The 13,376-nt window shown below is 44.0% G+C and overlaps 1 protein-coding gene across 2 annotated transcripts in view; it reads right to left on the bottom strand.

Annotated features, from left to right (window-relative positions):
• Nucleotides 1-13,376, bottom strand: part of farp2 (FERM, RhoGEF and pleckstrin domain protein 2) — a 193,049-nt gene that overhangs the window by 11,642 nt on the left and 168,031 nt on the right. For both annotated transcript variants that reach the window (XM_060835025.1, XM_060835026.1), the window contains exons 22-23: nt 8,677-8,759; nt 114-232 (exon numbers count right to left, since the gene is read on the bottom strand). In XM_060835025.1, the coding sequence (XP_060691008.1) occupies nt 114-232; nt 8,677-8,759 (202 nt within the window). The remainder of the gene's footprint in view (nt 1-113; nt 233-8,676; nt 8,760-13,376) is intronic.

The raw sequence follows: 13,376 nt of genomic DNA, 5'->3' as shown, positions 1-13,376 counted from the left end.
ATAGAACTGAATTATGAACAGAATTAAATACCTGTTCCTCCCTTCCTGTACCCACTGTTGATGGAATATTGAGAACACAGTCAATCCATAGTCATTTTTACTAATTAACTTACGGTTTGAACAATCAGAGATGTTGCTTTCCAGCGTTGTCTCTCTCTTCTCATTTGATTTCTTCACCACCTCAATGGCCATGGTCAAGTCCTCAATCCATTTCCCCATCTCCACGCGCGAGCTAAGAAACAGGATAACAAACGGGCGAGATATAAGCACAGGACTTCCTACACAGTTGGAGTCACTTCAAAATCCGTAAGTCGGTAAGCAGTTGCTGCCAATACACTGCTGTGCCAAGGGACTCCTGTTATGAGTGCCAATTTTTTTCTAATGATTTTCTTTCTCTAAACTCTCTAGATTCTACATCTACAGCTGAGAAGATGCCCATATCTCAGTGAGTTGTGCTCTGTAACGAACTACGAGCAATTGACTGTGGGGTGCAGTATCTGTACCTAGCAACTTCCCATCTTGAATATTAATCTGAAAACACAGCAATCATACAGCACAGAGGGGGCTACTCAGCCCATTGAAACCAATTCTTTACCAAACAATCCTGGTGCCCTACAACTTTATTTTCCTCAATGCCCATTCAATTTTCTCTTGAAATCATTAAATATCTTGACTTCATGGGATTTGACTTCATTATTAATCACTGGGTTTAAAAACAAAGTCCTCTTTTCTCCACTGTGTTTCTTCCTAAGGGTCATCCCTATCTAAAGCTCAGTATTCAACTTACACAGATTAATCAATTTCCCCATCAGCAAATTTCTGTGTGTTCATCGATATTATTTTCTTCATATATCACTTCACAATAGCTTGAAATAAGCTGCTAACATAGCTCATTGGACAACTTAAACCTGATCCCCTAAATTAATGTCACAACAGCCTTGTAGGATGTCTTCCTCAGTGATAACTCTGCAATTTCCAGCTTCTGAAGAATTCATCTACCTCTTGCAAACTTTCACTATAATTCTTCAGGACATCAACCCACCCTGCTTTTGGGAACTGCAATTATGAGCTTTTATCGATATCATCTCCCAGAATTGCAAGCAGGGAAGAGTTTCACGAACATCTACTTCGCAATCTGTCTCCCTGCTCCCAGGACGCTGATGTTTGTCCCGTCCCCAAGGACCGGGCTCTCTCCACTGGTGGATAATTGAACCATTTTGTTTCTCCTTGCAAGCTGTGCTAATGGAAGAAGGAGCCCGCTCGCTCTTCTGCTCTCTCTCTCTACAATTCGTGAGATAGGATAAGTCAGTTACAGAAATGCGTAGGAAATAGCAACTTTGAACTTGTTCCAAAGGTTCTGTACAAGAAGGACAGATTGCACCTAAATTGGAAGGGGACTAATATACTGGCAGAGAAAATTGCTCGAGCTGCTCGGGAGGATTTAAACTAGTAAGATGGGGGGTGAGGGGGGTGGGACCCAGGCAGATAGTGAGGAAAGAGATCAATCTGAGACTGACACAATTGAGAACATAACTGGTTTCTGCATTCTTCCCCACCCTCTCTCTCTCTGGATTATCAAACTCAAGTCAGCAAACTGTAGTGATTGGAACAAGGTCAGTCAGGTGGTCCTCAGAGAATGAGTTCCCTGATTGGCGCTGTTAACCTGGACCAATCAGGGAGCCCTGACTGACAGGTATAATCTCCTCAGTAGGGATTTGAGGGTTGTCCTCATCTCCCTGTAAAATGGTCAAATGATAGGGTTTGGGGCCTAGCTTTGCTGCTCCTCTCCCTTGTAAAATTGCTGTCTCTTGTACAGCTGTAAATGTTTATTGTAAACTGTTTTGTAATTTGTTTAATAAAATTTTTAAAAATCTCCTCAGTTTAGGGGACTGACTGTGCTGCTGGGCTACAGTCAGCATGTTACTGCTGCTGTTGGTTTCTTCTTTTTTTTGGGGGGGTGGGAAGGGGAGTAAACCTGATTCCTGAATTGGCTGAATTATTTAACCAGTTTTTGTTAACTGGTATTCCTTTTTTTATTGAGGGCTGATTTCTAAACTGCCAGATTTACATAGACAGTGTGTGTTCAGCTGTAACTCACTTCTCATTAGCGAACAATTGTTTCACTGATTGGCTACAGCCTGGGTGTTACTCTTTTCTCTTTTTTTTGAGAAAAGGACAATGTTACTTTTATGGTAGGGCTTAGGCCTTGGACTCTAGTTTTCTTTGTTTTTTGTATGTATTTTCACTTTTTATTGGTGATTGGACTGAGCCTTTGTGGAAGACATACACTTGACCAGAGGATCTGTTCCTGTGGGGAGGCCTAGCCCTGGGACTAGGCCTCTGAAGATTGAACACCTGTGTGTATGCTGGGAGGTGAGCAGTTGCTGTATCCTGGAGTTTGGGAGAACACCTTTCCCTCAAGAGTGGACCAAACAGCTGTGAGTTAACTGAACCTGTACAATGTACTGTTCCTGTGAGTGGGCCTGGTTTTCCAAGGCTGGGCCAGGACTCTATGGAGACTGAACACCTGTGTGCTGTGGGGTGTGCATTTGCTGCCTTCAGGAGTGGACTCTGCCCTTGGTTGTGGACTTTGTTTTTAATAATGGACTCTGCAGGTTGGAGTGGACTCTATTTCTGACCACGCACATCGTATACTGGAGTGGACTCTTTCTGGCAATGGATTTTATATCTTGAAGACTCTATGTGTGGATTTGAACTGTGCACCAGAAAGGACTCTGTTTTTTTTTATATATTGTGGTGTTTTCTGTATCTATCACCTGCACGGTCTTGTGTGTCCCTGGGTCTGGCAGGCCTTGTCGTGAGTTGGGAGGCTCATGCGTCACCCTGAAAGCTGTCACCCCGAGAGCTGGAAGGTGGGTAGGCCATCCTGTGAACCTGAAGGTTGGTAGGCTGTCCTGAAAGCCAGAGGGTGGGTAGGCCACCCTGATGCCAGTCACCCAGAGAGCCAGATGGTGAGTAGGCTGTTCTGAGCGCTGTCGTCCCGATAAGGGGTAATCGGGACGGGCTGTCCTAGAGGTGGTCGAAAGGTGTCAGAGCAGCCAAGAGCCAGAAGGTGCGTGGGGGCAGCTGAGATCCGGAAGGCTTGTGGGCTACCCTACACGCTGTCATCGCAGAGAAGGGGACGGGCTGCCCTAGAGGTGGTCGAAAGGTGTGCTAGGATAGCCCACTAGTCGGAGGCGCAACAGGGTGGGTGAGAGCCCAATGGTACCTAGGGGCAGACCGAGAGCCAGAAGACGGGTAGCCGTCCTCAGCACTGTCACCCCAGGCAGATACCGGGGCGGGCTGCCCCAGAGGTGGTCAAAAGGTGCTGAGGGTGGTTAGTGAAGCCGGAAGGTAGGTAGGCCGTCCAAACTGCTGTCACCCTGGGCGGGTACCGGGGCGGGCTGTCCTAGAGGTGGTCGAAAGGTGTGTGAGGGCGGACCAAGAACTGGAAGGGGCACGGGGTGGACTGAGAACCGGAAGGTGGGTAGGGGCGGGCTGCCTTAGAGTGGTCGGAAGGTGGAAGGGGTGGGGGCTTGCTGGGTCGGTATTGTCTGCACTTCTGTATGTAACAGTATTGGTTAATGTACAAATGTTGTTGTCACTGTCTTGTCTTATGTGGAACTGGGATTTGAGGTTTGTCCTCAGCTCCCTGTAAAATGGTCAAACAGTAGGGTTTGGGGCCTAGCTTTCCTTCTCCTCTCCCTTGTAAAATTGCTGTCTCTTGTACAGCTGTAAATGTTTATTGTAAACAGTTTTGCAATTTGTTTAATAAAATAAAAAAAAAATCTCCTCAGTAGGGATTTGAGGGTTGTCCTCATCTCCCTGTAAAATGGTCAAACGATAGGGTTTGGGGCCTAGCTTTGCTGCTCCTCTCCCCTGTAAAATTGCTGTCTCTTGTACAACTGTAAATGTTTATTGTAAACTGTTTTGTAATTTGTTTAATAAAATTATAAAAAATCTCAGTTTAGGGGACTGACTGTGCTGCTGGGCTACAGTCAGCGTGTTACTGCTGCTGTTGGTTTCTTTTTTTGGGGGGGGGGTGGGAAGGGGAGTAAACCTGATTCCTGAACTGGCTGAATTATTTAGCCAGTTTTTGTTAACTGGTATTCCTTTTTTATTGAGGGCTGATTTCTAAACTGCCAGAGTTACATAGACAATGTGTGTTCAGCTGTAACTCACTTCTTATTCGCGAACAATTGTTTCACTGATTGGCTACAGCCTGGGTGTTACTCTTTTACTTTGCAAAAAGGACTTGCTGATTTTGTGGCAGGGCTCAGCCCTTGCACTTTTTGTTTGGCATATGCTTTCACTTTTTTGGTGTTTGGAATGAGCCCTTGTGAGATTATACATCCTTCCAGATGAGCTGCTCCTGTGGGTAGGCCTGGTCCTAGGACTAGGCCTCTGTAAAGACTGAACACCTGTGCATGTGTTGAGAGGTGAGCACTTGCTACATCCTGGAGTTTGGGAGTAGACCCCACCTTCAGAGTGGAACAAACCCCTGAGAGTTAAATGCACCTTTACAATGTACTGTGCTCCTGTGAGTGGGCCTGGTTGTCTATGGATGGGCAGGGACTCTATGGAGACTGAACACCTGTGTGCTGTGGGGAGTGCGTTTGCTGCCTTCAGGAGTGGACTCTGCCCTTGGTTGTGGACTCTGTTTTTAGCAATGGACTCTGCAGTTTGGAGTGGACTCTATTTCTGACAATGCACTTAGTATGCTGGAGTGCACTCTGTTCCTGGGAATGGACTCTACATTTTGAAGAGAACTGTTTATTGTAATGAACTCTGTACTAGAAGGGAGTCTGTTTGTTGATAACTGACTCTGTCTTGTTGCTTATCGGTTTTATCATGTGAACTGTCTTGTGTCCCTGGGTCTGGCAGGCCTTACTGTGAGCCGGGAGTTCACAGGTCATCCTGAAAGCTGTCGCCCCAAGAGCCGGAGGGTGGGTAGGTTGCCCCGTAAGCCGGAGGATAGGTTAGCCCCGATGCCAGTCACCCCAAGAATTGCAAGGTGGTGGGCCATTCTGAGCGCTGTCCTCCTGAGAAGGGGTAATCGGGACGGGCTGTCCTAGAGGTGGTTGAAAGGTGTGTCAGAGCGGCGGAGAGCCAGAAGGTGTGTAGGGTCAGACTGAGATCCGGATTGCTTGTGGGTTGCCCTACCTGCCGTCGGGCCAGGGAAGGGGACGGGCTGTCCTAGAGTTGGCCAAAAGGTGTGTCAGAGCAGTCCACAGGCCGGATGGCGTGTTGGGGTGGGTGAGAGCCAGCTGGCATGTAGGTGCAGACCGAGAGCCAGAAGTCTCTATATACAGCTGTTAATGTAAACTGTATTGTTGAAGAAAATTTAAAAATCAGGAGATTTAGAATCTCCTCTGTTTAGGGGACTGACTCTGTACTGGCTGGGTCTCAATGTGTTACTGCTGCTGTTGGTTGCTGCTTTTCTTTGGGAGAACCTGATTCCTAAACTGGTTAGTTTACAAAGCCAGTTTTGTTAACTGGTATTTCTTTTTTGAGGACTGATTTCCGAACTGCCTGATTTACATAGTCAATGTGTTTCAGGTGTAACTCCATTTCATTGGCTGGTTACAGCCTGTGTTACTCTTTTCTCCTTTACTCTGAGAAAACGACTATGCTGAGTGTGTGTGGGGGGGGGGCAGGTCTTAGCCCTTGCACTCTAGTTTTCTTTATTTTTTTGTATGTGTTTTCATTTTTTTTGGTGTTTGGACTTAGCCCCTGTGAGAAAATGCACCTTTTCCAGATGAGCTGTTCCTGTGAATAGGCCTGACCCTTGTCAGTGGACTAGGCCTCTCTAAAGACAACACCCATGTGTGCGTCATGGGAGGTGAGCATTTTACCGTGTCCTGGTGTTTGGGAGTGGACTGTGTTTTTGGTAATTGATTCTGACTTGTGTATCCCTGAGTGTGGCAAGCCTCACTATGAGCTAGAAGGCCCACAGGTTGTCCTGAATGCTATCACCCCGAGAGCTGGAGGGCAGATAGACCGCCCCGAAAGTGGGTAGCCTATCCTGGGCGCTGTCATCCCGAGAAGAGATAATGGGGATGGGTTGTCCGAGAGGTAGTCGGAAGGTGTGTCGGAGCGGCCGAGAGCCAGAAGGTGTGTAAGGACAGGTTGAGATCCAGAAGGCTTGTGGGCTTCCCTGTGTGCCGTCATTCCAGGAAGAGGGACAGGCTGTCTGAGGGGTATCCAGAAGGTGGGTCAGGGGCAGTCCACACGCCGGATGGCAAGTCAAGGTAGACGAAAGCCAGATGGTACATAGGGGTAGACAGAGAGCTGGAAGATGGGTAGGCTGTCCTCAGCGCTGGCAACCCAGAAAGTACCAGGCGGGCAGTCCTACAGAGGGCCGGAAGGTGCAAAGGACGGGGGGTGGGGTGGGATTGGGGAAACAGGACAGGCTGTCCTCAGTGGCCAGAAGAGGCATGGTGCAGACCAAGAGCCGGAAAGGGCGTAAGGGCAGACTCCCTTAGAATGGCCGGAATGTGGGAAGGGTTTCTTGTGGGGACGGAGGGTGCGGGGTGTGTGGAGGAGAGAAGCAGTTATCACAAAGTAGTAACAGTAACAAATACATACAAGACAGGCTGACATATCTGTATCTATGTAATTCAGGAAGGGCTGTCATATTTTATAGAATAATTCAGTTTTTTGGTGCACCATATTTGTAAGTCAAGGGGAATACATTTCATGATTAACCTGTGTCAATTCGAAAGTCTTGGAAGGACCTCAGCTACCCAGTTTACCAAGATATTTTTCCTTGCACAAAAGGAGAGAATGGTAAATAATTTCCTCCCGTGCACATCCAGGGAAGGCAGGTTTGAGAAGCTCAGGAGAAGAAATACTGGATCTACTCCAATGTCTGCTCCCAAGTTTTCTGTCAGCGCATTTGCTACTCTGGTCCAGTATTTGCGGATCTTATGACATGTCCATAAGCAGTGCCCACTTCTATTTTACATTTAGGACATATTGGAGATGCTCCTGCCCTAAATTTTGCCAATCATTCTGGTGCTATATGAGTCCTATGAAGTATCTTTAATTGAATAGGTTGGGTTCTATTACAAATGGAGATCTTTCTGGCATTTTCCCAGATGTCATCCCACATTTCTGAAGGGATTTCCAACCCCAATTCCTGATTCCATGTTTTAAACAATTGTTCCATGTCTTCCAATACTTCGTTATGTAATGAGTGATAAAGAGTGCTGACCGAGAGTGGACCCACTGGCCATAGCACTCTTCTTTCCCTATCCGATTTATAAGAGCTATCTAATAATGTGGTGGTCTTCTGTGTATATAATCTCAAATTTGGAAATATCGAAAAAGGTCTCCACTAGGCAGTCCAAATTTCTGGAGCAGCTGTTCAAAAGACATCATAACCTCCCCATCGGACAGATCCCCGAAGCGAGAAATACCCCTGGACCTCCAGGTTTTAAATGTAGCATCTGTGTGCCCCGGTTGAAAATCCCTTATAGGAGTATAAGGAGGTGGTTTTTGTGAATTACCCTCGTCTTGCCGCATTATCTTCCAGGTTTTAATTGTATTTAATACAATAGGAATTTTACAATGGGGTGGGTATCCATTTAATACATATAGATACATCATGCCAGATTTGAACACCTATTCTCTGTTGCGAACATATCACTGGCCCTCAGGTAGAACAACAGCAAACTCTCATCAGCAGCATACATTCCTGAACTGAAAACCTTTTAATTTTTCAACTAATCAAACATGTCAAAACAGTTTGCAACTAAATGAGTCACTTTTGATCGATTTTGTTCAAGAAGGACAGGACAATTAATGGTAGGGTCCTGGGTAGTGTTGTAAAACAGAGAGATCCAGGGGTTCATCTTTACTTCTGACGCAGATTTCAGAGGGGGTGGGTGGTTAAGGCGGCATTTAACATGTCTGCCTTCATTGCTCAAACCACTGAGTACAGGAGTTGGGACATCATGTTGACATTGTACAGGATGTAAGTGAGGCCTCTTCTGCAGTACTATGTTCAGTTCCGGGTAGCCTGCTATAGAAAGGATATTGTTAATCTAGAGAGGGTTCAGAGAGATTGAATGGACAGTTTGTGTTTTAAAAATGGGCTGGATAGGTTGGGATTCTTTCACTGGAGGGGTTAGAAGGTTGAGGGGGTGAACTTATATAGAGATTTACAAAACAATGAGGGGCAAAGATAAGGTGAATAGACCAGGGTCATTTGTGCACATGCACACACACATCTACATATACCACTCACACAGAAAAGCCTACTCTGACTTGGGTATACTCATCTTTTCACGTATACATTATCACACATGTAGACTTACAAGTGTACACCAACAGATAATTACCAAGTTAGTCTCATCCAATCTCTACTCTCTCGAATGCCAACAATAAAATAAGCTACCAACGTCATTCCAATACCTGGTTTATTACTTAAGGAAGGCAACTTTGTGGGAATCTCAAACCCTCTCAAAAGGTGACAGTTGGGTGGTTACATGTCTACTCAGGAAGTAACAGAGAGCTGTCCATCCGTTAATCACTTCCCTCTGAGCAGTTTTCATGCATCGTATGAACTGTACCCTGACACATCTTTCTACCAGGACAAGAAACTGAAGGTAACCATTGAAAATAGGATGATTAAAATGTCCACACACTTTTAAGCATAAGTGAGAAACCTACCTGGCTGCGACAACAACTGTCTTCGGAGCAGAGTAAATGGTGAAACAATGTGGAACAGACCACTCATTCTCAGTCTCCTCGACCTACAAAAATAAACAGTTATAAATGGTGCAGCAACATGGTCAATCATAACCATGTTCAGAAAATGCAAATACCTCAAGTTGAACTGATCCAAGATTCACAAGGTAAAGCTTTCAAGACCTTTGGTCAATAAAAGATGTGAGAGACAATATAAAATAAAAGTAAGTCTTTACAAAAAATGCAACGATCACATAGATTGGGAAGGATACAAAGAAAAGCAAAAGGATACAAAGGAAATGGTAAACTCACCAGAAAAGGGAAAACAATAAAAACTAAGGGATATCATGGATCAAAGTTTAAGTATTTACAAGTACATTAACCGAAAGCTGATGGCTGAGAGTAATATAGACCTCCTTAAGACAGATGTAGGTAAAGAATGTAACTAAAATAAGGAAATGGCAAATTTACTAAATAACAACTTGATATAGCAGATGACAATAAAATACTTGAAGTATGAGGAAGCAGTAAATCAAGATGAGAAACTTAATAGATTTAATCTTATTTTAAAAGAAACAGCAGTAGAGAAAGTAATGAGACTTAAGATAGTCAAATCTCCAGTGCCTGGTAGATTCCAATTTATTAATACTCAGCTACAGAGAGAAGCAGATGCAAAATGTTTTTCCAAAATTCTTTTCAGAGCGGTCTCCTGGTATTGGACAATTTTGAATGTCGCTATTATTATTCAATACTTCTAAGAAATAAATAGGAAATTCGATACCTATTAGTCTAAAGTCTGTTATCAGGAAGCTATTAGAACTGGGCCGGATGGGATTTATCTCCAGATTCTCTGGGAAGCTAGGGTGGAGATTTCTGAGTCTCTGGTTTTGATCTTTGTCACTGAGTCTACAGCAATAGTGCCAGAAGACTGGAGGATAGAAAATATTGCCTCCTTGTTCAAGAAGGGAAGTAGAGGCAACCCTGGTAATTATAGACCAGTGAGCTTTACTTTGGTTCTGGGTAAAGGTTTGGAAAGATTTTAAAAGATAGGATCTATAATCATATAGAAAGGAGTAATTTGATTAAGAATACCCTTTTGTGAAGGGTAGGTCGTGCCTCACAAACCTTACAGTTCTTTGAGAAGGTGACCAAATAGGTGGATGAGGGTAAAGCGGTTGATGTGGTGTATTTGGATTTTAGTAAAGCATTTGATAGAGTTCCACAAGATAGGTTACTGCACAAAATATGGAGGCATGGGATTGAGGATGATTTAGTGGCTTGGATCGGAAATTGGCGAGCTATAAGACGACAGAGGGTGATGGTGGATGGAAAATGTTCATCCTGGAGTTCAGTTACTAGTACTATATCGCAAGAATCTGTTTTGAGGCCACCGCTGTTTGTCATTTTTATAAATGACCTGGATGACGGCGTAGAAGAATGGGTTAGTAAATTTGAGGATGGCACTAAGGTTGATGGAGTTGTGGATAGTGCTGAAGGATGTTACTGGTTACAGAGAGACATAGATAAGCTGCAGAGCTGGACTAAGAGGAGGTAAATGGAGTTTAATGTGGAAAAGTGTGAAGTGATTCACTTCGGAGGAGTAACAGGAATACAGAGTACTGGGCTAATGCTAAGATTCTTGGTAGTGTGGATGAGCAGAGAGATCTCTGTATCTATGTACATAGACCCCTGAAAGTTGCCACCCAGGTTGATAGGGTTGTTAAGAAGGCATATGGTGTGTTAGCTTTTATTGGTTTGAGTTTAGGAGCCATGAGGTCATGTTGCAGCTGTACAAAACTCTGGTGATACTGCACTTTTGCAGAGAATTCTGGTCGCCGTATTAGAGGAAGGAAGTGGAAGCTTTGGAAAGGGTGAATAGGAGATTTACCAGGCTGTTGTCTGGAATAGAGGGAAGGTCTTATGAGGAAAGGCTGAGGGACTTGAGACTGTTTTTGTTAGAGAGGAGGAGGTTGAGAGGTAACTTAATAGAGGCATACAAGATGATCAGAGGATTAGATAGGGTGCCCAGTAAGAGCCTTTTTCCTCAGATGGTGATGGCTAGTATGAGGGGACGTAGCTTTAAATTGAGGGCTGATAGATTATTAGAGGTAGGTTCTTTACTCAGAGTAATAAGGGAGTGGAACACTCTGTCTGCAACAGTAGTGGACTCACCAACATTAAGGGTATTTAAGTGGTCATTGGATAAACATATGGATGAAAATGAAATAGTGTACGTTAGATGGCTCCAGATTGGTTTCACAGGTCGGTGCAACATTGAGGGCTGAAGGGCCTGTACTGCAATTTAATGTGTTTCATTCTATGATTACTAGGATAAAATGAGGGGATACTTAGTCAAACAGATCCTCATCTGAGAGAAGCAACATGATCTAATAAAGGGTAAATCATGTTCAACAAGCAGAGTTGAATATTTTGAGGTCACTAATGAGGTGGATAAACAGGGTTTCTATCAATGTTATTTATTTGGACCTCCAGAAGGCATTCAATAAAGTTTCACACATTCAATGCTGTTAGTAAAAGCTTTCAGAATCGGAAGCAACCTACTGGTATGGGTAGTATTTAGTTGGGAAGTAGGAGGCAGAATAAGGGTGTACATTAGTTGCCAGGTTGTGATTAGTCTTGATGCTGGTAGAGTCATCACAGAACATCTCATTCTTGGAGAAAAAAAATCTAAAGGGCTTGAAAGAGATTATTATTTTGGGGGTGCTAAAATGCACAGACAACAAAAGACGACCAGTGTAGAGAAGTGATAGATAACACTAATATCTGTCAGATTGTATTAACACAATCATTCGGTAAAAATCAAAGGACACTGTTTTGATGCTGTCCAGGTTGCTAGTCAGACTCTGACCTCTGGCAATGGTGACCCTGGAAAAGGTCCAATAGACGACTATAAGAACGTTACCGTCCTTAAGTGACTGAGAGAGGCTCTGAGGCCTTGGCCTATTCAGTACAGAAATCACTTGATCAAGATAATAAAACAATTAAAGGAATAGAGAATGCCCTTTGATAAATTATCCCAATTTAACGGATTGGGGACACTTGTTTAAAGCATGCAAACTTAGTATAAGACTGGCTTTCAGGCACTGCATCTTCGAGACAGAAATCCTCGAAGTCTACAGCTCAGTAAAAGGCCTTTCAGCCCATTATTTTTGACAAGCACAGAATCAATCACCTCACTATTCCAATCCCATTTTCCAGCACTTGGCCTACTGCCTTGTATGCCTTGGCATCACAAATGTATATCTAAATACGTGAGGGGGAATTTCTGCCTCTTCCACCCTTACAGGCGGTGAGTTCTAGATTCCCACCGCAGTCTGCGTGAGGAACAAAATGTCCTCATCTTCTTTAAATCTCCTCCCCCTCACCTTAAATCCATACCCCCTGGTCACCTGCCCCTCCACCAGGAGAAAAACCTTCTTTGTATCTGCGCCATAATTTTACACATCTCAATCACAACCTTGCTTCAGTCTCCCCTTCAGACTTTGCACTACAGCAACGGCTGATGTAGTAGGTGCAGACTCTCTGCATTATCTTCAAGAAAACTCTTGGAAGTATCATGCCATGATATTTCTGATTTAAGTCATTTTACAAGCTCGGGCAAAATGAACATCAATTCAGTAGCTTATAGACGAGATGAAGAAGACTGGTATTAATTTAGTTAGCTCAGGAAACTAGCATAGGAGGAAACTAAAATCAACACTGAACCATGGCAGACACCAGTTAAGAAGATTTAGAACATCTTATTGCTTGATTCTAGTTCAGCTGAGTGACAGGTCAAACATAAATAAAGGAGGCAAATAGAGAAACCAAGTGGAAAGATTTGGAGCAATGCAGAGTCATCAGCAAAACTACCAACATGGCAGGAAACCAGCTGCAAAGACAGGTCTAAAAATATACTTATATCTCTCACAAGACACTGAAGGAGTTTCTAAATCTGCCATAATTGCACAATAATCCTAAGTACAAGCAAGATTTACAGTAAGCCGGCAGCTGCTGTCCTAAGAAGGGGAATCCCATTCTCACTGAACATACTCACCGGGGGTTCCAGCACGATTAGCTGCAGAGATGCAAATACAAAGGAAGAAAACAGACAGACAGCATGAGGAGATTACTGCACAATGGAGCCCTGCCAACGAAAGCTGACATTCTCAGTCAGCTAAACATTCACGTACGCTGCTGACAGCAGTGAGTTTTGCTGAATATGGTTTCTAGAATTACACCAAGTATATTCCAGAGCTCCAGTTAGTCCATTGGAGCATGTGCCAATCTTTCAAAAAAAACTATTCTGAGACTTAGTCCTACTTGCCCATTCTTACACTAAAAAACACACATTCAGGCAGGCTGTGGCATATTTCCAGCACAGGGGAAACTTGGAACAGGACCTTAATGCCTGGGTAGACCCACACCACACACTTCATATCCCTGCATATTTTCTCCTTTGGCTTTCATATAATTTCCCTACTATTAAATCTGTATCCACTGATCTAGCAGACAGTGCAGTCAAATGCTATTACTCATTGCATAAGGATAATTTTCTTGGTGTTAGATTTGATTCTTTCCAAGCACTTAATCAACCGTTCATCCATGAGAAACACAGAGTCATAGAGATGTACAGCATGGAAACAGACTCGTCGGTCCAACCCATCCATGTCGACCAGATA

Source organism: Hemiscyllium ocellatum, chromosome 13 (assembly GCF_020745735.1).
Source record: "Hemiscyllium ocellatum isolate sHemOce1 chromosome 13, sHemOce1.pat.X.cur, whole genome shotgun sequence".
Lineage (NCBI taxonomy): Eukaryota > Metazoa > Chordata > Chondrichthyes > Orectolobiformes > Hemiscylliidae > Hemiscyllium > Hemiscyllium ocellatum.
This window is presented reverse-complemented; position numbering and strand designations above follow the sequence as displayed.